The sequence below is a fragment of the Rhincodon typus genome, chromosome 7, assembly GCF_021869965.1.
Source record: "Rhincodon typus isolate 14 chromosome 7, sRhiTyp1.1, whole genome shotgun sequence".
Lineage (NCBI taxonomy): Eukaryota > Metazoa > Chordata > Chondrichthyes > Orectolobiformes > Rhincodontidae > Rhincodon > Rhincodon typus.
The window spans coordinates 18,357,499-18,382,634 of record NC_063338.1 but is presented as its reverse complement, the minus strand read 5'-3'; the positions used below and the strand labels follow the sequence as shown (position 1 = coordinate 18,382,634).

The following is a 25,136-nucleotide window of genomic DNA, read 5'->3' as shown; positions in this document are numbered from 1 at the left end:
ATTGAAAATCTCTCCATCATAAGGTCAGAAATAGTGATAATTGCTGATGATTCCACAATGTTCAGCACCATTCATGATTCCTTAGCTACTGAAGCAGTCTATTTGCAAATGCAGCAAAACCTGGACAGTACCCAGAATTAGGCTGACAAATGGCGAGTAACATTCACACCACACAAGTGCCATGTGGTATTCATATCTAACAAGGAGAAATCTAACTATTACATTTTGACATTCAATAGCATCACCATCTCTGATACCCTACTACCAGCGTTGTGGGGGCTACCATTGACCAGAAACCAAACTGAACAAGCCATATAAATACATTGGCCACAAGAGTAGGCCAGAGGATTCTGCAGTGAGTGACTCACCCCTTTTCTCCCATTGACTGTCCACTACCTACAAGTGACTAGCCTACTTGCCTGATGAGTGCAGCTCCAATGACACTCAAGAGGTTTCACAACATCCAGAACAAAACATACCACTTCATTGGTACCACATCCACCAACATTTACTCCCTGTACCTCAGACACTCGGTAGCTGCAGTGTGTACCATTTACAAAATGCACTGCCAAAGTTCACCAAGAATCCTGAGTCCTCTTATCTGGCTCAATGAAGTCTCTTGTTATGGGCCTTCACACAGTGTGGTATGGATGCTTTCTAAGGAGATCATGGTCATGCCTACATAAGCTCTGAGCTATGTAACATTGTTCAATCATACTTCACACAACCTAGTTTTAATGCTACATTGGGAGTAGAATTCTGCTAGTAATCTACCATGAAGAGACTCAGTGGGTCCCCCAACCCAAAATAAAAACAAACAAATGGCTCCCTTCCACCTCACAGATCATTTACTTGCATACTTACATTTCAGTCTGAGAATCTGACAACTATGGAGCTTTGTCATCCAGTACTAACTATGGAACGTGTTGGGAAATAGGAATTTCAGGTTCTGCTTTTAAGTGCCCTTGGCTGATTACTGTTGCTGTGCTGACATGGCAAGGAAGGAATTAATGCGCACAACGTGATGCTCCTGATTGCTTGAGGCACAAGATTTTGAACGTGCATTCTTGGACAAGTAATGTCTTACGGCTGAAGTAAAGATTGAAACCATGTGGGTGACACAATGAATTCAATTGCCCCAGCAAGGCTTTCAGTCCCCAGAAATTTACTCCACCCCTGAAGGAAACAACAGAAATTTACTCTGTCTGCTTTGTATGTGGCATTAGCCATTTTGTGCAGTTATTGTGCTGTTAACTTTCAAACCAAAATGGTGAGGTTTCAGCTTCGTGTTCTAGTGAATGAGTTGCAGGCTTTACCTATAACACGATAGTTTCACTTCATCCTTCATGTTTCCTTTTGTGTTGCTATACCTTTGGCCCCTTCAACCATTCAGCCTCCCTTCATTTCCATTGAGCACCATCATTTTACAAAAACATGCCCACTTTCCCCCAGAGCCCACGACTTTGGAAATTCACATGTCCATGATGGCTCTATAACCTCCCCATGTAGAGGCCGTAGTGACTGTGACTTGTGAAAAGCCCCAACACCTGTCCTGGAGCTCCCAGTTCCCTCCTTAATGTCTGAGGACCTACCCTTCAATCTAAGATTGCTCCATGTCACTGTGACCATTATCTCAGTGACCCATTGCAACAAACCCTATCCCCAGATTTGTGTTAAAAACCAAAAGAACTGCGGATGCTGTAAATCAGGAACAAAAACAAGTTTGCTGGAAAAGCCCAGCAGGTCTGGCAGCATCTGTGAAGGAAAAAGCAGAGTTAACGTTTTGGGTCCGGTGACTGTTCTGAGGAAGGGTCACCGGACCCGAAACGTAAACTGTTTTTTCCTTGAGAGAGAGATATTAGGAACTGCCGATGCTGGAGAATCTGAGATAACACGGTGTAGAGCTGGATGAACACAGCAGGCCAAGCAGCATCAGAAGAGCAGGAAATTTCTGAACAAGGGTCTCGACCCGAAACGTCAGCTTTCCTGCTCCTCTGATGCTGCTTGGCCTGCTGTGTTCATCCAGCTCTACACCGTGTTATCTTTTTTTCCTTCACAGATTTGTGTTGCCCACTTTTCAAGCATACCATGGACTGTCCCCTAACCATTATTGAGCAAAACCCCAGGATTGACCAAGGCCTGCCCCACAGACTAATTTACTAGACAAACTCAAGAGACCACAGTCCACCCCTAGATTGATATAGCCACAACACTCTGACTGATCTACCTATAATCCCCAAACAGATTGTACCATGACCAGTTCTGCAGGTTAGGTACAATCACTGGATTGCAAGGACACAGATCCCTGGACTCTGGGGCAAACTGCCTGACTGAACATGGTCAACCCCCTGCACAAGAATTGGGTGAGCCTCTTGTCTAACTGTGGCCCCAACCGCCGACTGACCGTAGTTCCCCTTTCCCCGAGAAAGGACCATCCCTTTGACTTTCATAAATGGCAGTTTGCTTGAAGGATGTGGAATAGGCTTGCCACAAAACTTGCTAACCCATCGTGGTATCTTGGTTGAAGGAGGAGCAGGACGAACAGATCAGTATTCCAGAATTAGTATCTTCAAGTTAGATTGAGATGGCGGTGGGGGAGTGTGTAAAAGAGTAGGTGTTTGTTACAATATTCATCACTGAATCAATTATGCAATAAGGAGGGATGATATCTTAGAAGTCTCCTCAGTTGAAATCACATGGGTCAAATTTAAAAACTAAAAGGTCACAATCACATTTCTTAGAGGGGGCCAGAATTCTTGAAATGTACCTGGGAGAGATTTTTAAGCCAGCATGTAGAAGGTTCTGCAAGAAGTTTCAATGGGAGAACACTTTGACGATATTGATGGTAATTCCGTAAGATTTGAGGAAGTTATAGAAAAGAATGAAGATGACCCAGAAGTACAGATCATGAACTGGAGTGAGCAGATTTTAAGATGATAGGGACACGAAGAGGTCAATTTGGAATGGGAGCAGCTACTTCAGAGCAATGGGAGTCATCCAAAAAAGAAACGAGACTGCAAATTGAACATGTTCCTATGAAGGTGAAAGATGGGACAGACAAGTTCAGAGAACCCTGAAATTCCAGAATGATGGAAAGTGGCAGTGAATGCTTTTCAGCCAGTGGCTTCCAGCCTCCGCCTCCATCTGTTGGTGAGGCTGTGAATATCCAAATTCTCCTCGGCAAACTTTTACATCAACCCCACAGACTTTGCACCTCTGCAGGTCCCCTCCAAGCCATCTATGAGATGCACCTGCCCACTTTCTCCCCCAGCCCCTGGCATATGAGGTGATCATGCCAGAGGTAGTCATCATTCTCTGTTTTATTGTATCTACCACCCCTTACAAATACTGTTGCCCCCACTTCACAGTTATAATGCCCAGTTCTCCCCTCTAGTCTGCAGTCCCAATCCGAAAGAAAGATTACCAAGTCTCCTTCCTACAGCAGGACCACCACCCCGTGTCCATTTTCGTTTTTTACCTTCTGTGGACAAACCCAACGGATTGATTGTGATCCACTCCTTGAGTGACTTAATTGGACAACCCTGGACAAGAAACACCCCTAGCCCTGACTGGCAGTACATCTTCTCGACTGTATTAGCTAGAGCCCCACCCTCACTACCACCATCACCCTGGCTGGCTGCTATGGAGCCCCAGGACTGTGACTGACTCTTTGGACTGCAGATGCATGGGCCCCATGACCAAGAATACCCCAGCCCCTGAATTGATATGGCAGGTTGCCCTGATGGGTGCTTTCATAGACTATGGTGAAGACTATACCCCTAAAACGTTTGTGATGTGACTGCCCACTTGCTGCACATGCCATGTGTTTGCTGCATGAGCAGTTAGCACAGGGTGGAAGTGTGAGATTGATTTAGCATTCTAATGTACAACAACATGTATTCCCCCATGACTGAGGGCTGCTGACCAGCAAGGCGAGCTGCATAGATGTGTGACTGCACTAATTGTCACAACATAGCAAAGCAGGGATGCTCTGAGCATACGGGTAGGTGCTAAGTGAGCAGCCTTGAGATGCAGTTTAGTGCAGTCAAAGAGCTAGGTTCCTGTCCCTGCGTGCAAGGTATCCTTGCAACAACCTTTCAGTGCTAGTTGCCTCTGTGCGCTACAATGCAAGTCTGAGATTTCTGAGTATCGTGCAAGTTGATCTGAGGAATGTCATGATAGTCAAGGGGTTGGCAAATGTCAGATGCCAGTGTCTGTGAATGAGGGGTGCAAGCAGCTGGTGGCCATAGTTTGTACCCTGAGATGTTTGGTGCTGAGTATGTCAGCAGCGAGATGAATTCGCCAAGTACACTTTTAAGAATTTTCAACTTCTAGCTCGTTCAGTGCCTTTGGTGAGATGGGAAGATGAATATTAATGAAGCGAGTCACGCCATTAATAAAGCATGCAACAAGCTAAAATGCCCCTTAAATGGCAAACTCACTACCTAATGAGAAACTCACCTCGTCACTCAGCAAATGCATGAAAGATGCAGCAAATTGCTCCCAATGACAAGATAGGCCTTGCTGGACTCCTCATCAATTCTGCCACAAATCATGCCATAATTACATGTCACTTTTATAAGATTCCACCCTATCACATGCTGTATGTTGAAGTGGCACATTGCTATATGGCAATAAATCCAATGTCTATCTGACTGATAGATTGACTGTTCAGTTCTTCCCAGCATGACAAGCTTCCTGCCTGTTCTTCTTTACTGAAAACATAATGCAAACCATGGAGTATAACGCTCTATAAACCAGCGCTGAAGATCTTTTCTGTAAAGTGCTATGTGAGCCACACAGGCTGGCATCTCAGAAGCCTGTCTTGAAGTCAGTGAGTGTGCACTAAGAAAGCACTGTCAAGTACATAGAGAATTACTGCCTCCAATTAAACACAAAGTGAGGGAGTGCTAAGAAAACATTCTAAGAGCCATAAGTTGCATCCTATGCAGAAGCATGAGAAGTGTGTGTCTCTGTCCTCAAAATGAATTGGCAGAAACATGCAAGTTGTAGGTATCCCTGATCTCCAAAGTAGAATGTTGAAGGCCTGAACTGATCTATGAGTTGGTTCAAGAACACACATGATGATATGGTGAGACTAGTGTTTTTTTTGCTGCCAACTTACATGAACGAAGAGTTAAGGAGTATGGTGTCCAAGGAGCATGCAGGGACATTGTGCTGAAGACATGGTTGGATGATGGCCAAGACAAGCAATCATGAGTTACAGCCACCAGGTACCCACTCTGTCTTGCTAGTTGGGAATTTTTGCCATCTAGTTTCAGTGGGGAAGGAGAGAAGAATTAGAAGTGGCATATAAGTAAGGTGAGTTAAATTACTAATAAGATACAAAGGTATTGTCAGCTCAATAGCAAGATTGTGACATCGCTATTTGAGGCTTAAAGGAAAAATCGCAAAACCGTTTCTCAAACATTGAGATTCTAATTTTTTTCATTCTCTGTATATTTTCCTTACTTTCTTGTCATTGCTCACACCTCACAAAAGAGGAGAAAATTCCTCCGAAGTCTCACTTTTCTGCATTAAGGATAATGCTGCAAGGCTGTTTCTCCTGGCTGCAGAAAGTAAAGTGAGGGAACAAAAATTATGGTGAAATTTTGGACATGTATTTGGCCCAAGCTGTGGCTAATGACTTGTTGATGTAATATCAGGAGAGAGATTAACAGATGTTTGGATACGAGATGACTTAAGAGATACAGGACTAGTGAAGAACGTGGAGTAAAGGTGAATGATCTTACTGAGTATAGGACTAGACTCAAAGGATCAAATGGCCTATACCTGATCCTATTTTTTTATGTGCTTATTATCTTTTAAAGGACCTTAACTGTGGATAAAAGATGTCCCAAAGTTCTTCACAATGTTGTAATCAAAACATATGCTCACAATCAGCAAGATTTTATTGTTTAGTTGGTTAGTTTTCTTTCAGCCAAAAAAGAGGTGAATAGATGCAAAATTCTGACTCCTCCAGTGTAATTAAATGGAAAAGAAGCCAATTTGTATTAAGGGTATGGGACTAGCTAGAAAAGTACAAAGGATTAAAAATTAATAATGATTATAGTTACGTGTTATCAGATAATTTGAATGCTACCACTCCATATTTACAGGTCTTGAAATCTGAAATGTTTTTTAAAGTATATAAACCACGTATGTTCAGGGTGCGCATGTCTTACTGCCAAGCAAAATAACTTACTGTAATGGGAATGGGATATAACTTGTTTGTGAAAGCAGTTCCACCTTGCTCATCTATCAGTATCGATGTATCTGGGGAAAACCAAGAGCAGTATAAGCAGGATCTATCCAGCAAGTAAGAGTGTGTGTGTGTGTGTATAGTATATATATTATAAATAAAATATATATAGGAGGTTTGACAGTAATGTTGGGGCAATACTACCAAACCTAACCCCCTCTTCATTCAATATCCAAATGTGCACAGCTCTAATAATGTGAAAGCATCAACCTTCACTGATTTCCACTCGTTGCTTGGGCTGCTAAGGTCAGCTGCAGTAAATCTTGTTGCATCTACACAGATCAGCTTCAGGCTTTGTTTCATCTCTATTAGTATTGCATATCCGTCTACACTATAAATAGCTTTCTGGAATACATGAATCATCCAAGTGTATAAATTACTGATGGAAATTGTTTGCCTTAGTTTGAGATAGGTTAACACAGTATTTAGCATTGCCTTACTAACCAGATATTTTGCAAAGAGTACTTATTCCATGAATATTTGCAAACATCTGCTTTGAAAACCTACAAGTCAGCGTTCAGATAAGGCTTCAGAACATGCCAGTGCAATTGTTCATGAAAAAATTGCAAGACTTTTGTAGCCTCATTTACAAAACGTGTAGGCTAAAAGTGATTCTAATGGAGTTTTTAATCTGTTGCCAAGTTTCTAGGGTGATGCCATGTATTTTGGAGATTTGAAGTTAACATATTTCAACTAACTTTTTTTTCTGCAAGTTGTTTCACCAATTTCTAGCAAAATAATGCTTTGAAGTGTAGAATTTATAGCACGCACAGGCTTAGAAAGAAATTGCAACAGGTCATATATTCAGCAGTTTGCAGGTCTCTAGAGACAATAGATGCCTTCAAGGCAGCACCTTGTTATTTAGACCTATAGAATGCCACGTTGCATTTGCTGGGGATCAAGCCTAAGATGAAAAAAGATAAGATAATTGGACATAATGAAATCCAGAAGGCACTCAGTTTCACCATGAACTTGGAAGTAGAGTGTAGAATTGAACTTAATTCAAACCAGTCTTGGAAATGCCAAATGCAAGGTCTTTGAAGTTTGTGGGGAATCAGAAGTACTTTACGCTCGATGGTGCTTAAAGATACATGTTTTAACCCTTACGGTGCTGAGTGGAAAGCATTCAGAGTATAAACATTATTGTCATGAAAATGTACAAAAAATTAAGTTGATAAGCGCTAGCAGTTTGCTTTTATTAAATTCTACTTCCGTATATAGCACCACAATCAAGAACTAGATGCCATTTACTGGTATGCCAGGAACATCAAACATTGCTGAAAAAAAGAGACGTGCTGCCGAAGCTGTTCACCTTCACACATAAAGACAGGATTGCAAGAATACCAAATCTCAAAGAGAACAACAACTTGTCCTTTGTAAAAATGTGCAGATTGGCTGGCAAATAGATTCTGACTGGCTGAGGTTTTGCCATGGAGAATGCACCAGGGAACATTTAACTTCCAGCTTTTGTTTAAGTTCAAATCAAACAAGTCAACTGTTATTGGTCAAGGCATTGCCATGGGGAATACACAAGGGAATGGTTGCACCTAAAGCTGTTGTTTAGTTGAAAAAGGTGCTATGCATGGACATGTTCTTTCTGTTTGCGTTGAACAGTTCTCTACATGTGAAATATAAAGTCAGAGTTTTACAGCATGGAAAGAGGTCCTTCGGTCCATTATGTCTGTGCTGGCCGACAAACATCCATCTATTCTAATCCCATTTTCTAGCAGTTGGTCCGTAGCCTTGTATGCTATGGCATTTCAAGAGTTCATCTAAACAGTTCTTAAATGTCCTGAGGGTTCCCATCTTAACCACCCTTTTTAGACAGTAAGATATCCACTGCCCTCTGCATGAAAACATTTTTCCTCTCATCTTCTCTAAACCTCCAGCTTCATAACTTAAAACTATGCCTCTTGGTTATTGAGCCCTCAATAAACAATTTCTCTCTATTTGCCCTATCAACGTTTCCTGAGTACTTCTTTCACCTCAATCAGATAACCCTTAGCTGTCTTAGGCTAAGGTTTTTCTTAGAGCAATCTTCAATCAATCCAGCCCAAGCAACATCGTTTCAAATCTCCTCTGCACCACCTCCAGTATAATCACATCCTTCCTATAGCGTGGTCACCAGAACTACACACAGTACTCCAGCTGTGGCCTAATTAACGTTTATACAATTCCATCATAACCTCCTTGCTCTTGTATTCATTACCTTGATTAATAAAAGCAAGTATGCCAATACCACAGAACCTCCTTATCTACTCGTCCTGCTGCTTTCAAGGATCTGTGGACATGCACACCAACGTCCCTCTAAACCTCTGTACTTCCTACGGTCCTACCATTCATTGTGTACACTCTTGTCTTGTTAGTCCTCCCACAATGGATCACCTCATACTTTTCAGGATTAATTTCCATTTGCCATTGTTCAGCCCATCAGACCAATCTCTGACATCCTGTAGTCTTAGGCTTTCCTCGCTATTTATCACACCACCAATTCCAGTGCAACCTTACTGATAATATTCATGTCTAGACCATTAATGTACGCAACAAACAGCAAGAAACCCAGCACCAAACACTCTGGTATGCCACACAACACCAGTCTTCCAGTCACAAAAACTTCCTTCGATCCTTGTCTTCTGCTTCCTGCTACTAAGCCAATTTTGGATCCAATTTGCTAAATTGCCCTGGATTCTATGGGCTGTTAGCTTCTTAACTAGTCTCTCCTGTGATACCTTGTCAAAAGCCTTACTGAAGTCCATGTAGATTATATTAACTGCACTACGTCATCTACACATTGGGTCACCCCCATGAAAAAGTCAATCACATTTGTGAGACATGTTCTCTCCCTTACAAATACACGCTGCCTATCCTTGATTAATCCTTGCCTATCCAAGTGGAGACTAATTCTGTCCCTCAGAATTTTTTCCAATAGTTTTCATACCACAGATGTCAGACTCACTGTCCTTTAGTTTCCTGTGTTTTCTCAACCACCTTTTTTGAATGTGGTACATGTACAATATTGGCATATGTATCTTTTGGCATGTTTAACTAGAAGCTCAATTGATAATCTTAAATTGGTAGTTGAATGTAATTATTAGCACAATTGGGATTGTTTGGCAAGCACTGTTCAGTTGCAGAATAATATATGTGGGCACTACTCTGAGTTTTGCAAGCACATGTGGCTTGAGTAGAGTCAGTACTCTGCCTTTTATGAACAGCCAAAGGGATATGCTGTTTGATACAATCCACCAGTTATTAGTAAACATGATCAATATACTTGACATCACACCAAAACTGTAATTCATATACCACATTACTAACACAAATGAGGCACCCAGCAATATGTATATCAGAAAATAGTTCTGAGTAAATGCAGCAAGCAATGTGTAGCTTGTGTTGTTGGTATGCATTGACCTAAAGTTCTTCATAACAAGAGAAGATTGTTTACAACAGCGCATCATTCCTTAAGCAGAAAAAAACTGAATCTGTGAGTAAATGCCCAGAAAAATCAGTCTGATCTCCTAGATTCAAAGCAATCGGCAGGATTTTCATAGCATTTTAATGAGTCCAAAACAGAATTGGCTGCCATAGTAATAATTGAAGCTCAACTTCATGCCGCAGCACAGTTCACTTGACAGGACTGCTAGCGTGCTTGCTTAGTGAAGATGGTTTAAAAGGAGAAGCTTTAAAACTGTGGTTTTGCAAGGAGAGCAATTTAATTGTAAGTAATGAAACAATTTATTTGTCTCTGTAGTGGACAGTTGTTACACTACACAAGTCTCTACATTATTCAAGCATACACAATTTTAAATTAAAAACAATAAATGTAGCAAATACTCTATAGATGAGGCAGATTTTTGAAGAGAGAATCAGTTAATGTTTCAGGTTGTTAACCTTTCATCGATTTTTGTCAACATTAATCCATCCGCTTTTGCTATTCCACTACAATAACTCTTGACATCCACTCTAACCAGTTGTGTAGGGCTTCTCCAGAGCAGTTCAGACAGGAGAAACATTCTTACACACCAGTGGTATCCTTGTTTATATTTTGCTTAGTTACCTGCTGCTCAGAGGCAGTAGATAGCACTTGTCCCAGTAGGCACATTCTGTTTTGCCCTGGTTGCGGAGATACAGCTGACACAGCAGACCCCTGCCAGGATACCAGGCAAAGATGTGAAAGCTTCTTTACCTGTTATCACAAATTTGGTATTGCACTTTGGTTCCAGTATAGAGCACAGCTGACATGTGGTGCCTGAGAAGTATTTGAAAATTTTTATACCCTCAATGGCACCATGCACCATTTGGATGCCTCAAATTGTGCTGAAATAGTGTGCTCACTACACCTGCTGGTTTCTGACAAAAGCGAATGAATTATAATTGGATCTCTGAATAAAGCTCTTCGGTGACCGCTCTCATCAGTAAATAGTAAATCATCAGATGGTTGTGCAAGACATCTTTAATTCTAGAATCGGTGGTCCAAGAGGGGGGATAATATACTATTTAACCTATAGCAAAAGTAGATAACAAAAATAACAGCACCATATGAATATAAGCTGGTTAGAAAATGAATCTAAGGAGATATTTCCACAAGGAAATGGCAGTAGAGTTAAACAGATACTTTGCATCAGTCTTTATCATGGAGGATACTAACAGCAGATAAGTCCACTGGCCCTGTTGACTTACATCCTAGGATCCTAAATTCAAAGTAACTACACACGTTATGGATGCATTGGATGTAATTTTCCAAAAATCACTGGATTCTGGAGAAGTGCTGGAGGATTGGAAAACTGCCAATTTAATACCCGCATTCAAAAGGGAAGCAAAATGCAGGTAACAGTAGGCTGATAAGCATAACATTTGTTGTTAGAAAAATGTTGGAATCAACTATTAAGGAAGTAATAGCAGCACATTTGGAAAATCCTAATGTAATCGAGCAGAGTCAGAATGGCTACATGAAAGGGAAATCATGCCTAATTTATTAAGAGCTTTTCAAGAAAGTCTCAACTAGAATGGACAGAAGGGAACCAGTAGATGTGTTGGAACTTTCAGAAAATCTTCTGTGAGGTACTAAGTCATAAGAGAAGAGCCCATGGTGTTGGAGGTAGTAAAATAGTACAGATAGGGAATTGGCAGGAAACAGAGTGGGGATAAGGGGCTCTTTCCAGGTCAGCAAACCGTGACCAGTGGGGTTCTACCGGGATCAGTACTGGGACAATAGCTGTTTACAATATAATATTAATGACTTTGAAAAAGGAAGCAAAAGTATTGTAGCCAAATTTGCACATGACACAAAAATAGGTGAAAAAGCAAGTTGCTACAGGGATACAACCAGTTTATGGAAAGATATTGTCAGATTAAATGAGCAAAACATTGGCAAATAGAGTATAATGTAAGAAAATGCAAACTCGTTCATTTTAGAGGGAAGAGCAAAAGTACAGTATTATTTAAATGGGAACAAACTGCAGAAAGGGGACTTGGGGGAACTTGTGCACAAAACATGAAAAGCTAGCACAAAGGTTACTGCAACTGTACAAGATGGTGGGGAGATCATATCTGGAGTACTGTGAACAGATTTGGTCCCTTTATTTAAGTAAAGATATTATTTCATTGGAAGCAGTTCAAAGATGGATCATGAGGATGATACCCAGTGTGGAGGGATTGTCTTATGAGCAAAGGCTAAACAGATTGGGAATCTACTCACTGGAGTTTGGAAGAATAAGAGGTGACCTCATTGAAAGGGGCTTGACAAGGTAAATGCTGACAGATGTTTCCCCTCATGGGTTGGGCGAAGGCAAGGAGGTGTAGACTCAGAATAAAGGGGTGCAAATGCAAGGCTGATACGAGGAGGGTTGTGAATCTTTGGAACTCCTTACCACAGAGCTATGGGACAGAGTTCTTGTGTATATTTAAGGTTGTGGTAGATGGATTCATGATCAATAGGGGAATCAAGGTTACAGGAAAAAGGCAGGAAAGTAAACATGAGGACTGTCGGATCAACCATAATCTTATTGAATGGCAGAGTAGGCTTGGGGCTGAACAGCCTACTCCTGTTCCTATTTCTTATGGTCTAACATTGTTGTGAACATTGAAATGTCTGTTTTATATAACCTAATTAAGACTGGATAAAGCTTGTTAAACTACAGGTGGGAGTTAACTTTGGAACAGTCTGCATTCATTGTCACCATGACCTCAGCGAGGCTAATGATACCGTCTTACGTCTCCTGTAGCTTTCTTCAAAATCCTCCCTCAGTCCATATCTCAATGTTATCCACTCATCTGACTTTTGTTTCTTTTCTGTTTTTATTCTCAATTTCAGCACCCTTCAATCGGTGCTGGTCCAAGACTGTTGAGATCTTCTTTCCAGAGTTCATATTCGGTTATAATTCCTCCTGATCTGCTACACTTGATCTAACCCACTCACATGTTTTCCTGTCTATTGAGCTGATATTTGGGCATCTTCTGCCACACCCACATTTCAAAAAAAATGTTATTCTTTGCTCATCCTGTTTCTTCAGAGTCCAAGGCTTGTACCTATTCTGTGTAACACCACTAGATGTTTTTTCTACTTCCTGCTGATGCTTTTGGACTTTCAGAAGCTACTTAATTTGCTGGTCATGCATCCTGCATAGATAATCAAACCTGGATTTCATTCTTCCGTGTAACATTGATGTTTATCATCAAACCAAAATACTTGAATTTGTCAAAACAAAACCAAAAGAACTACAGATGCTGGAAATCAGAATCAAAAATAAAAATTACTGGAAAAACTGCCAGATCTGCTGAGTTTTTCCAGCAATTTATGTTTTTGTACTTGAGTTTCTCAATTGCCTCTATCCTGGCAGTTCTGATTTTTCCTTTCCATTGGCATTTAAAGCCACAACATTGGTCCTTGCCTTATTCATATTCAGTCCAAACACTCATTGTCTTTTGACTCAGTCTGTGATAGCTTCTAGCACTTCCTTTGTTTGGAAAAGTGTACAGTGCAAATAAATTCTAAAACATGGTGTCTGCGTATTTGTAGGAAACTTACTGGGCAAGGAGAGGTAAGGAGCTTCAAAGGAGAATTTCTTACATACACTGGCTCAAGTATAACATAACAGCCACATACTGCACTACTGCTTTATATTACTATTCTAAAATAACTGCACAGCCATGTTTGGCACAAATATTGTCGATTCCAATCTATTTGTAATTGCAGTATGGTCCTGCAAATGAACAGTTTTGCAGTTGAGGCAACAATTTAGTGCTTGTCCATGCAAGAGCTTATTATCTTTTTACATATGTTGGGTGAGAAAGGTAAGAAATTGTATTGCTAATGAACTGATCAGAAATATTATGCTTTCAATGCAAAGCCATATACAGTCAAAGAGATTTTGTAATACACATTTTGATTGAACTAAAAGGTCATAATTGAAGTTCTTTTTCTGTATATTTTTAAAGTAACCAGACTTCCTCTAAGGTGATGGTATTCTTGTTTTTGCAGTCCTTGCTCTACGATTGCTAGGTGCAGCAGACGGGCTCATAAATGTCTTAAGTAGTTATTAGTATTGCGATTCAAATAAAACAGCCATGGTCATTCCCTAACAGATGTCCTTTTCATGACCATACAGGAATGCGGAGTTGTGGAAAGCACACAACTTCAAAAATTGAATATCCCTTGCTAGTATGTTACCAATGTGACCAACCTACACCTTTCAACAATGAAATACACCCACGTTATTTTTAAAGCCTCTCGTATTTTTAATTGCACCTTCGTTTAGGTTTCCCTTTGCCATGTACTTTTTATCCAATTACGAAGGTGAGTACATAGCCCATTTATGTACATCAACAGATGCCATCTCAAACCGTAATTAGAAATGTGGGCAAGAATGGTCTGTGATAATTTGCTTACCCCAGTTTGGTTTAATTATTTTCTCTTTCTTACCTACCACTCTTCTTTTAAAAAAGTATATGGCTGTCTACTTGCCACCTGCCCCTCTGGAGTAATATGATTCATTCTGAGCACAATTGATAAATTGTCTGATAAAGAGGCATACTGTCAAAGCTTTGCATCTTGCACCCTTTTCTCATGCAGTATAAATTGTTGCTCTTTGAAAGTTGGCATTCTTGTGTATTCTGATGAGTGCAAGACAAAAAGCTTCAACATTATGTCTCTTTCTTTTCAGCAGCACTCAAGCTATTTATTAACAAACAATTAATTGCCCTTTTTTTAAACCAATGAATTCAGGTTGGTTTTGTGTAAAAACTTCTGTTTTTAATGTTTTTTTTAAGGTTCTTCACAGTGAAAATCAAATCAGCTAACAGCGCTGTTCTAAATAGTCTTTCGTCTGAACCACACTCCATTTGTTCCTTTACATGTCCAGTGAATTTCACACATCAGATGTTACAGGGAGCAAATTTGACCCCATTTTTGCTGCTGCTTTACTGCTCCTGTTGATAACGATGAGTGGAAGCATTTTGTTTTTATTTTAGTCTTCCCATTGCCCCTTAACTTTGTTTTTGTTATGAACACATTACAAATACTCCGTTATTCTATTATGTTCTAATCAACTTCAAGAAGTGCTAAATAAGGTTCCACAAATTAAACTGATCAAATAACTGAAGGGACAAGTTACAAGTAAGTTATAGTCTGTTTAAAAAGTTCACTGCTGGCTTCTTCTGTGTAATCTGTGTTTCAGAGGGATACATTTTTAACAAATTTGCTGAATCTTTTGCTTTTTTCCCCAACTCTAGAGCAGGATGGTCCACATCATTTTAAAGCAAACCATTGACTCATTTCTTGTGACATCATTGTAACAAAAGTGAAGCCTCCTGTGATTCCTCTTCTTTCCTAGTACATACAGTCAGTGTGAGAACAGTGCCTCTTTAAAAAAACTTGTTTGATCTAATTATGATGAGCTAAAAGGTATTACGACAAATACACAATATTGAGATGTTAAAATTGATTCCAGAAATTTATTTTCTATTTATTCAATTATTGGAAAAACTGGATGATTAATTGAGCTCCTGCCTCCCAGTAGCTCGTGTTCACCCTCTGAAGACTGTCACTGACAAGTGTGCATTTTTGCAATTGTCCCATTTGCCACTAAACAAAGCAATTGCAAGATAGACCTGTTTGTTCTGATAATTTAACTGCTTCAGATCAGTAGTATAAGGCAGGAGGTGGTAATTATTCGTTCAGCTTCCGTTATGATTTCTTGCAAACACTGCATTATGCTGTTGAACAAAAACAGAAGCTGCTGGAAAAGCTCAGCAGGTCTAGCAGAATCTGTGAAGAAAAAATCAGAGTTAACGTTTCGGGTCTGGTGACCCTTCCTCAGAATCTTCCTTCCAACTCTGTTCTGAGGAAGGGTCACCAGACCCGAAATGTTAACTCTGATTTTTTCTTCACTGATGCTGCCAGATTTGCTGATTTTCATGCAACTTCTGTTTTTGTTCCTGATTTACAGCATCTGCAGTTCTTTCAGTTTTTATTATTTTGTTGAAGCTATTTTAAATGATGGGTCATTGGTTGCTTAGCTTAGCATGTCTTCATGAATTGATGCAATTTTCTGAACTGATGGCATTGACATGGACAAATCATATTTGAATCCCATAAAAAATTTATCTGAGGTGTTCATTCCAATCCTTGTAGTTGCTGTTGGTTAGAAGATTGTAATTGTATGCTTCAGCCAAGGTTTATAGACTGTTGAAGAAAGTACTTCTTGAATTTAGGGCTTTGTTTTAAATAAGGCTGATGCTCATGAAACACATGCACAATCTGCTGAAAATGCAATTTTTCACAGAAACTACTTGGAAGTCCTGTAAATCTCTAGTTTAAAGCATATCAGTTTGGGTCTTGTTCAGTACAGTATTTAGTCAGTTAGTGGCTGACCGAAGTAACTTAATGACACTGCATTTGATAGAAGTATTTTTTCCCAATGTGACTGTTGGATCTGGATTTCTGAACGATGTTGGGAAGCAGCCTCTTAACACTGCAAGACTAAGTCTCAAACAAAAAGCTCATTTGTGCCATTGCAGCTGCAGGCAGTGCACTCTCAGCCCATGCAGTCAAAGTGCTTTTAATGTCACTACCAGCAATGCTGCAGCAAAGTACCTCCATCGAAAAATAAGATTAATAAATGAGTAACTTTTAAATGTTTTCAATTAATTCAAATCCTAGGATCATAATTTGTTTATTGCCCGCTCCCAACACTTGGCTGTCCCGCTTACAACCCTTCACTATCTCTCCTGCTCACTGCCATGCTGCTTCATTGTCTCCTTTGCATTCAGAGATGGTGAACAGTGAGGTGTTGGGAACAGAGATGCCAATGAAATAACTGGAGGAGTGGCAAATAGGGTGCCAAGTAAAGTAGGGAAGTAGAGCACCGAGCAGAGTTGGAAGTGGAATGAGTGTGACAAGGGCACCTTGGTCATCAGGAGAAAGCACTTGTGCATACGGATAGACTCAGCAAGAGTTTCCGGTTCCGGGTACATATTGATGACATTAACAACCTCCTGTTCCAGTACAGTGGCAGGCAACAGATGCATTGCTTAAACAAAAAATCCATATTAATACCTTTTCACCTACATCCTGTTGGTTTCTACATTTTTCTTTGAGAAATACATCATTGGTACTTTAAAAGCTAAGTGGCTAACACTTTCAGCCCATGAGATCATTAAAACTACTTAATGGTAAAACATTTAATTTAATTGTACACCTTTAACAAATGAGCTATGTATTTAATAAATGCACAGTAATCCTCCCTTTTTCTAAAGCAATATGTTTTATGAATAAGTTGAGCTATGAATTGGTTTAGATCTCTGCCTTGCACCACTCGAAGGGAAGCCTATGGGGTGGTCAGAATTTGGCTAAAGTCATGTGTTCTACGCACTTTCACTCTTTCATTACAGTTAATGAAAAGTCCAGCACGTAGAAGATGATTGGTTTCCGTAATAGTCGTATGTTTGAAGTGGTTTCACCATAATCTGTAGGTGTCACATATGAAAACATTCAGATGGTTTTCCAAAGTACAGTCTACTTGCCAGCCACTCCACCCAAAACCTAAAACATCATCAAACTCTCAACATTTGGGAAATAATGTTGGTCATTTCCTTTGTCTTTATGAACATTGCAGTTTTTCAGTCAGTGCCTCATTGTTGTAATTGTGGTGTAAGGGTATAACATTTGAAATCAGCCTCTGCCAGTTTCTACTTTAACTAATTTGGTAACAATTTGGAGGAGGAGTGGCCAGTAACTTCCGCTGAAAGACTTTGGGTGGCATCAGGGATATTTGTATCGTTTTAAAATTTCAAGATTGTAAAGACTTAATAGTAATCACTTGGCTGATATAGGTTGAATAATGATTGGGTGTTTGCAATAATGGCCAATGCTGGAAAATCTTTAAAACAAAAATTAAATGAATTAGTTGGAAAGTATTTATTTAAACAGAAAGTCAGGTAGGATCATATGCTCTTACAAAATGGGTTGCAAAAGGTAATTGCTTGAAAAAAATTAAAATATGTGCACATTAAGCAGGAGAGTGGGATCAGCTTAGCTGTCTGTATAGAATGATGCAGAGTTGGTGAACTAAAGAATCTATTACTATGCTGTAATATCATATGAATGTTTTCGGTGTGAGATTTTTTTTAAGATCTGCCTCCTTCATTTCCATTGTTCTTCAGTTTCAGATAGAAATTCTAATACAGTTAAGGGTTGAGTTCTCAGATTCGAATCTTTCCCATCTCACCTCTAAAACATAAGCAAAGACTGTTCATGTTGTTCCATGTGTTCTCTGATTGTGGCTAGAGTATAACTATCTGCCTCCTGATACACGTACAGATTCAGCCGTTTTGCTTAGATGTATGATCACTGCTAACTTGTTCTGTGCATGACAGATCGGGATCTAAGCAGAGTTAACCATGTTCTCGTACTACAGTAGCTGAATGTTCGAGTTCCTCTATTAGCACCAGTGCACTGGTCCAATGACTTCAGTTTAGTAAACCTATTTGGATTTAAATTCAACACAATATCTTCCAAATACCTTAAAGCAATAAAGATATCAGTCTTTTTTTAAAAAAGAAAAGGCTTTTCTCAATATGGAAGTAGTAGAGTCAGCATAAGTTTCTTCATAATTTCTAGATTTGTGTAAAATGAAGCCAAAAATGAACTTAATCTGATAATGCCTTCACTGTTGATGTTTTTAATTAGAGACAATTTTTTTAAATAATATCGTAAGGATGGGTAATTGTTTATGACAGTCTAAGTAGTGTGATATTTGTTTATCTTTACAGGACAGTAGTGATGCCCATTGCTAATGAGTTTGCCCCTGATATGGTGCTTGTGTCTTCTGGATTCGATGCAGTAGAAGGACACCCTGCCCCTCTTGGAGGTTACAAAGTCTCTGCTAAGTGTAAGTCTTTTCATGACAAATTAAATTGTTTTATTTTCAAGTGAGTGGTTTAATTAGAGCACAGTTTTTTTTAGATCTTAAGATTTTGACAACTAAATTAGTGACAGTAAATGACCTATGTGTTCCAGCTCTGAGGGGGAGGGAAGGAACATATGAGCACTAATCTTCAAAAGGAGCTTTAAATCCTTCAGAGGAGCCATGGGTTTACTGGCTGAGCTGTAAAATAAGTCTTTGTTCAAAAAGTCATAAACAAAGGGTGTATGTTAGAATTTGAGGGTTGAAATAGCAAGAATTTAAAAGCATATGGTTAATGGTTTTCTTCATGAGAAGAAATTTTAAGCATTTCTGAGATGTTTGTTTATAATATTCCATTTGCTGCCTTTGCCTCAGAGCAAATGAGAAGTGGGCATTTTTTTTTGGAGGCCCTTAGGAAGTAGATGGCATGCCACTTTAGGAAATTCAAAACATTTATCACAAAAAAAATGCATATATTAAACAGAAGATCAAAAAGGCATGAGCTGAAATAGTAAATTGTATTTATTGAAATTGAACCTGGCTTATATTATACATTTAGTCCCAGTAATCCCTGGTGGCCATTTCAGATGTGATGTAATACTTGGAAACTTTGATCATTCTCCAAGAGTCAAAGTAGGCTTCTGACCTTTGACTTCTCTTGCATTTCTTCTTTCCTGACACAGGTTTTGGCTACCTTACCAAACAGCTGATGGGCCTGGCTGGAGGCCGTGTCGTGCTAGCCCTGGAAGGGGGCCATGATCTCACTGCCATTTGTGATGCCTCAGAAGCATGTGTTTCTGCTTTACTTGGAAATGAGGTAAAACATCAATGCACATTATAAGCTGACAAGTTCAAGAACTCGCAGGTGTGGGTTTTGCAACAGATTATGAATGAGATGAAGGCAGACATCCAAAACAAAATGTAGTTCCGCAGGACCAGTTCATCAGTAACGTAGATTAATTCAATTATAATAGCCAGTTGCAACAATGAACTCAGAAATGTCCTCCAAGATTTTTTGAATATATCTTAGAACCATTTAATTTCTCTAAAATATACAAGAATTCTGCCTAAACATTTCACTCCTTCATTTTTTTCCCCCTGTAAGGTTGAAACTCCCTTTCTTTAATACATTTTGCCCTTCTTCACTTACTTGTCTATGCCAACTACAATTTGCATCCATACTGTGAGCCTGAAACCGTCTGTTTAGAGGTTGTCTCTTCAAATCACCAACTCAACCCACCCCACTGACATACTCAGGCACATTCCCCACACATGCACACACACTATCTATGGAGGCGCCCAAAGTCCGAAACAGCTTAACTAAGTTTGGGGTCTCAACATGTCACTTGCATAAGCAAGCATCCACTCTGCAGCATGATGGTGTGCCAGTGTATTGCACATTTCCCCATACCTAAGATTCATGATCCAAAACTTCTGTTTGTTCTGAATTTCTGCTGCTGGTGAAATGGATATTCTCCCATAGGAGAGGTGAGTGCTGATAGTTAACTTTAGCAGAGCCTAAACTTATTGCCAGCGCTCTACTAATACTTTTTGTTGCTACTTCTGCTTTTCTTTTTTCTGCTTGTGGGTCATTCCATACAGTGCATAATTTTGTAGGTCAGTGATTAGTCCAAGACCCTTTGGCATTATAACTTGCACCAAGATGATGGACTGGATTTTCCACCAGCCAGATAGTTGTTGGTCCAGAGTAGATAAAAGTTGCACATGGAGACTCTGCAGAATCCTTAATGTTACACACTCTGAATGACCTGTCTGGGAAATTGAATATTCCACTGGGCAATTCCTCAAAGCCTCAATTTAAATTGGAGAATTCAGATGGTTCTGATGAAATTAAGTGAAACAGTCAATCGGACAAAGTTGCTAAATACCAAATCCTGAATAACTATTAAACCGACCCCAAACTTACATTGCAAACCCCAACCCCACCTCCCTCAAAATACCTACGCCCCCAGGCCTTGACATAATATAGAACATAGAACATTACAGCGCAGTACAGGCCCTTCGGCCCTCGATGTTGCGCCGACCTGTGAAACCAATCTGAAGCCCATCTAACCTAAACTATTCCATTATCATCCATATGTTTATCCAATGACCATTTAAATGCCTTTAAAGTGGGCGAGTCTACTATTTTTGCAGGCAGGGCATTCCACACCCTTACTACTCTCTGAGTAAAGAACCTACCTCTGACATCTGTCCTATTATCTATCACCCCTCAATTTAAAGCTATGTCCCCTCGTGCTAGCCATCACCATCCGAGGAAAAAGGCTCCCACTGTCCACCCTATCTAATCCTCTGATCATCTTGTATGTCTCTATCAAGTCACCTCTTAACCTTCTTCTCTCTGACGAAAACAGCCTCAAGACCCTCAGCCTTTCCTCATAAGACCTTCCCTCTATACCAGGCAACATCCTGGTAAATCTCCTCTGCACCCTTTCCAATGCTTCCACATCCTTCCTATAATGCGGTGACCAGAACTGTACGCAATACTCCAAGTGCGGCCGCACCAGAGTTTTGTACAGCTGCAACATGACCTCATGGCTCCGAAACTCAATCCCTCTACCAATAAAACCTAACATACTGTACGCCTTCTTAACAACGCTATCAACCTGGGTGGCAACTTTCAGTGATCTATGCACATGGACACCGAGATCTTTCTGCTCATCCACACTACCAAGAATCTTACCATTAGCCCAGTACTCTGTATTCCTGTTACTCCTTCCAAAGTGAATCACCTCACACTTTTCCGCATTAAACTCCATTTGCCACCTCTCAGTCCAGCTCTGCAGCTTATCTATGTCCCTCTGTAACCTGCAACATCCTTCCGCACTATCCACAACTCCACCAACTTTGGTGTCATTTGCAAATTTACTAACCCATCCTTCTACGCCCTCATCCAGGTCATTTATAGAAATGACAAACAGCAGTAGCCCCAAAACAGATCCTTGAGGTACACCACTAGTAACTGAACTCCAGGATGAACATTTCCCATCAACCACCACCCTCTGTCTTCTTATAGCTAGCCAATTTCTGATCCAAACCGCTAAATCACCCTCAATCCCATGCCTCCGTATTTTCTGCAATAGCCTACCATGGGGAACCTTATCAAACGCTTTAATGAAATCCAAATACACCACATCAACCGCTTTACCCTCATCCACCTGTTCGGTCACCTTCTCGAAGAACTCTAAGGTTTGTGAGGCACAACCTACCCTTCACAAAACCGTGTTGACTATCCCTAATCAAATTATTCCTTTATAGATGATTATAAATCCTATCTCTTATAATCCTTTCAAACACTTTACCCACAATCGAAGTAAGGCTCACTGGTCTATAATTACCAGGGTTGTCTCTACTCCCCTTCTTGAACAAGGAGACAACATTTGCTAGTCTCCAGTCTTCTGGCACTATTCCTGAAGACAATGACGACATAAAGATCAAAGCCAAAGGCTCTGCAATCTCCTCTCTAGCTTCCCAGAGAATCCTAGGATAAATCCCATCCGGCCCAGGGGACTTATCTATTTTCACACCTTCCAGAATTGCTAACACCTCCTCCTTATGAACCTCAATCCCGTCTAGTCTAATAGACTGTATCTCAGTATTCTCCTCGACTACGTTGTCTTTTTCCTGCGTGAATACTGACGAAAAATATTCATTTAGCACCTCTCCTATCTGTTCGGACTCCACGCACAACTTCCCACTACTGTCCTTGACCGGCCCCAATCTTACTCTAGTCATTCTTTTATTCCTGACATACCTATAGAAAGCTTTAGGGTTTTCCTTGATCCTACCTGCTAAAGACTTATCATGTCCCCTCCTGGCTCTTCTTAGCTCTCTCTTTAGGTCCTTCCTGGCTAACTTGTAACTCTCAAGTGCCCTAACTGAGCCTTCACGCCTCATCTCTACATAAGCCTCCTTCCTCTTGACAAGAGATTCAACTTCTTTAGTAAACCACGGTTCCCTCGCTCGACCACTTCCTCCCTGCCTGACAGGTACATACTTCTCAAGGACACGCAGTAGCTGTTCCTTGAACAAGCTCCACATTTCAATATGCCCTCCCCCTGACCCTGGCTGGATCAACCACCCCACTGAATCAGTTACCTTGCACTTTGGCACCCTGCCTGCATTTTGCCCTACCCAGGTGGCACCTTGCTTTCATGGCACCCTACCTATCTTGCGCCCTCTTCTCCCACACCCTGACATCACATTTACTTTATATGCTTACCTTTAATAGCAGCTGTGGGGAACTTTAAATGTCAGAATACAGTAGCTGACTGCTGTGGAAAGGGGACATGGTTTGCCTTTCCTGATGGATCCGCATTACCTAAGTACCATCAGAATGAATGTACAGCTCCACGTTTGAGGGAAGCCTGAAAAGAATTCCCTGTCCAAAATATAAAGCTTTCACCAAAAAAAGGGCCAAAGTGGCAATCTGTAAGAGATTGCCACTCTTCAGAAAATCCGACCCATTAGCTGAGCATTTAATAATAACCATGAATTCTTTCTCTCATGGAAGCTACTGTTGAGTAGTTCACCAGTTTGGTTGGCAGATTGGAAGTTGCCTATGTGAAGACCAATATGGGTACACATGTTGCCATTTTATGGCAGTGAGTGTCATTCTAGTAATGTGTCATTCTAGAATGCCCTAAATAGGTTGTTCTTTTCCCCTCTGGTTTACCTCCCTTGCCATTTCTATGCATCTCATGCTGAGATGAACTTCACCTGGCATTGACAGATTGTCTGTTATTCCATTCATATGGCTGTGATCCTGGACAGTAAGTTTCAGCAGACTGTTTAACTGTGCAATCAGTTGCAGCTTTTCTGCCAATAAAAGTATCACCATGTAGTCTTTGTTGAGAAACTTTACAAGAAGATTCCAAAGCTTTGCTTTTTCAGTGACGTATTCCAGCAAAATCAATATTAATACAATTAATTATAGTCTATCACTAAAAAACCTCATTATGAGCTAACTGACATACATTGAGTTTCTCGACAGATCACATTGCTTTCCTGGGTCACCGGAAATTCCTAGTCAACCAGGGCTTCTGAACCCTAAAGTCTGATTGTTCAGGCTTACCCCTCAAGGATCCAGCAGCAAGAAGATATGCACTTTTGATACCCTTCCCACAGGGAGAGGCGAGTTCAAAAAGTACTCCACTGCCCCCCGCCAACTCGGCAGGCAGGCTGCTTGGGTTTCCTGGTCAAGAAATTAGCCACCTTTCTCACCTGCCACGGTGGCCTTAATTGGTGGCTGGCTGAGAAAGTCAGCCATGGACCTTTTCACCTTTAAATGAAGTAGCAAAAAAGGGGCCAAATCTCTCCTTATGCCCCTTGTTGCCACTTCCAGGGAGGGGCAAATCATGTCCACAGTTATTAATAAGTGCCTCTTTCTTTCTGCATGATTAGTCTTGCTTATGAATTAGGAACTTGAGTAGGCCACTTGCACCCTTGAACCTACTCCACCATTGAATAAAAACATGGCTGACATGATCATTCAATGTTCCCATCTAGCCCTGATAATCTTTCAACACCATACTTACCAAGAATCTATGTACATGTGCCCAGTCTGCTTCCACATTTTTTGAGGAAGAGTATTTCAAAGACTCATGATCCTCAGAAAAAAAATTTTCTCATCCCTGTCTTAAATGGGCAACTCCTTTATTTTTCAAAGTTCTAGGTTTCCCACAAGAACAAATATCATCTTCACATCTGACCTACTAAGACCCCTCAGATCTTGTGTTTTAATCAAGTCACTTTACACTTCTGAACTGCAGTGGATACAAGCCTAGACCAAGCAACCTCTCCTCATTAGACAAATCATGCATTTCAGATATTAGTCTAATAAGTATGCTCTGAATTGCTTCCAGTGCATTTGTATTCTTTAAAAAAGGTGACCAGTACTGTACACAGTACTTCAGATAGGTTTTAACAGTCTTCTGCATTACTAAAGCACAACTTCCCTACTTACATAGTGCATTCCCCTTGTAATAAATGATAACATTCTATTAGCTATTGTAATTACTTGATTTGCTTGCATGCTGAAGTTTTGTGATTCATCCTCTAGGCCATACAGATACTTCTGCATCTCTGTGCTCTACAAACACTAACTATTTTGATAATATACTTTTCTATTCTTTATGCCAAAAGGTACAATTGCACATTTTCCTATATTATCCACCACTTGTCAAATCGTTGCCCACTGATTTAACCTATCTATATTCCTTATACCGTCTTCATAACTTACTTCCCCACCTTTCTTTGTATCATCAGGAAATTTAGCAATCATTCCTGCAGTCTCTTCAACCATTTATATAAATTGTAAAAGGTTGAGGTCTCAGCACTGATCCTTGTAGCATGCTATTCATTACATTTTGCTCAATTTTAAAAAATCCATTTAGGGCCTTCTGGAAATCTAAGTATAGTACATCCATCCATTACCCTTTATCCGTAGC

The 25,136-nt window shown here is 40.2% G+C and overlaps 1 protein-coding gene across 8 annotated transcripts in view; it reads left to right on the top strand.

Annotated features, from left to right (window-relative positions):
- Positions 1-25,136, top strand: part of hdac4 (histone deacetylase 4) — a 461,100-nt gene that overhangs the window by 421,700 nt on the left and 14,264 nt on the right. For all 8 annotated transcript variants that reach the window (XM_048598645.1, XM_048598640.1, XM_048598638.1 and 5 more), the window contains 2 exons: positions 18,533-18,651; positions 19,350-19,483. In XM_048598645.1, coding sequence (XP_048454602.1) covers positions 18,533-18,651; positions 19,350-19,483 — 253 coding nt within the window. The remainder of the gene's footprint in view (positions 1-18,532; positions 18,652-19,349; positions 19,484-25,136) is intronic.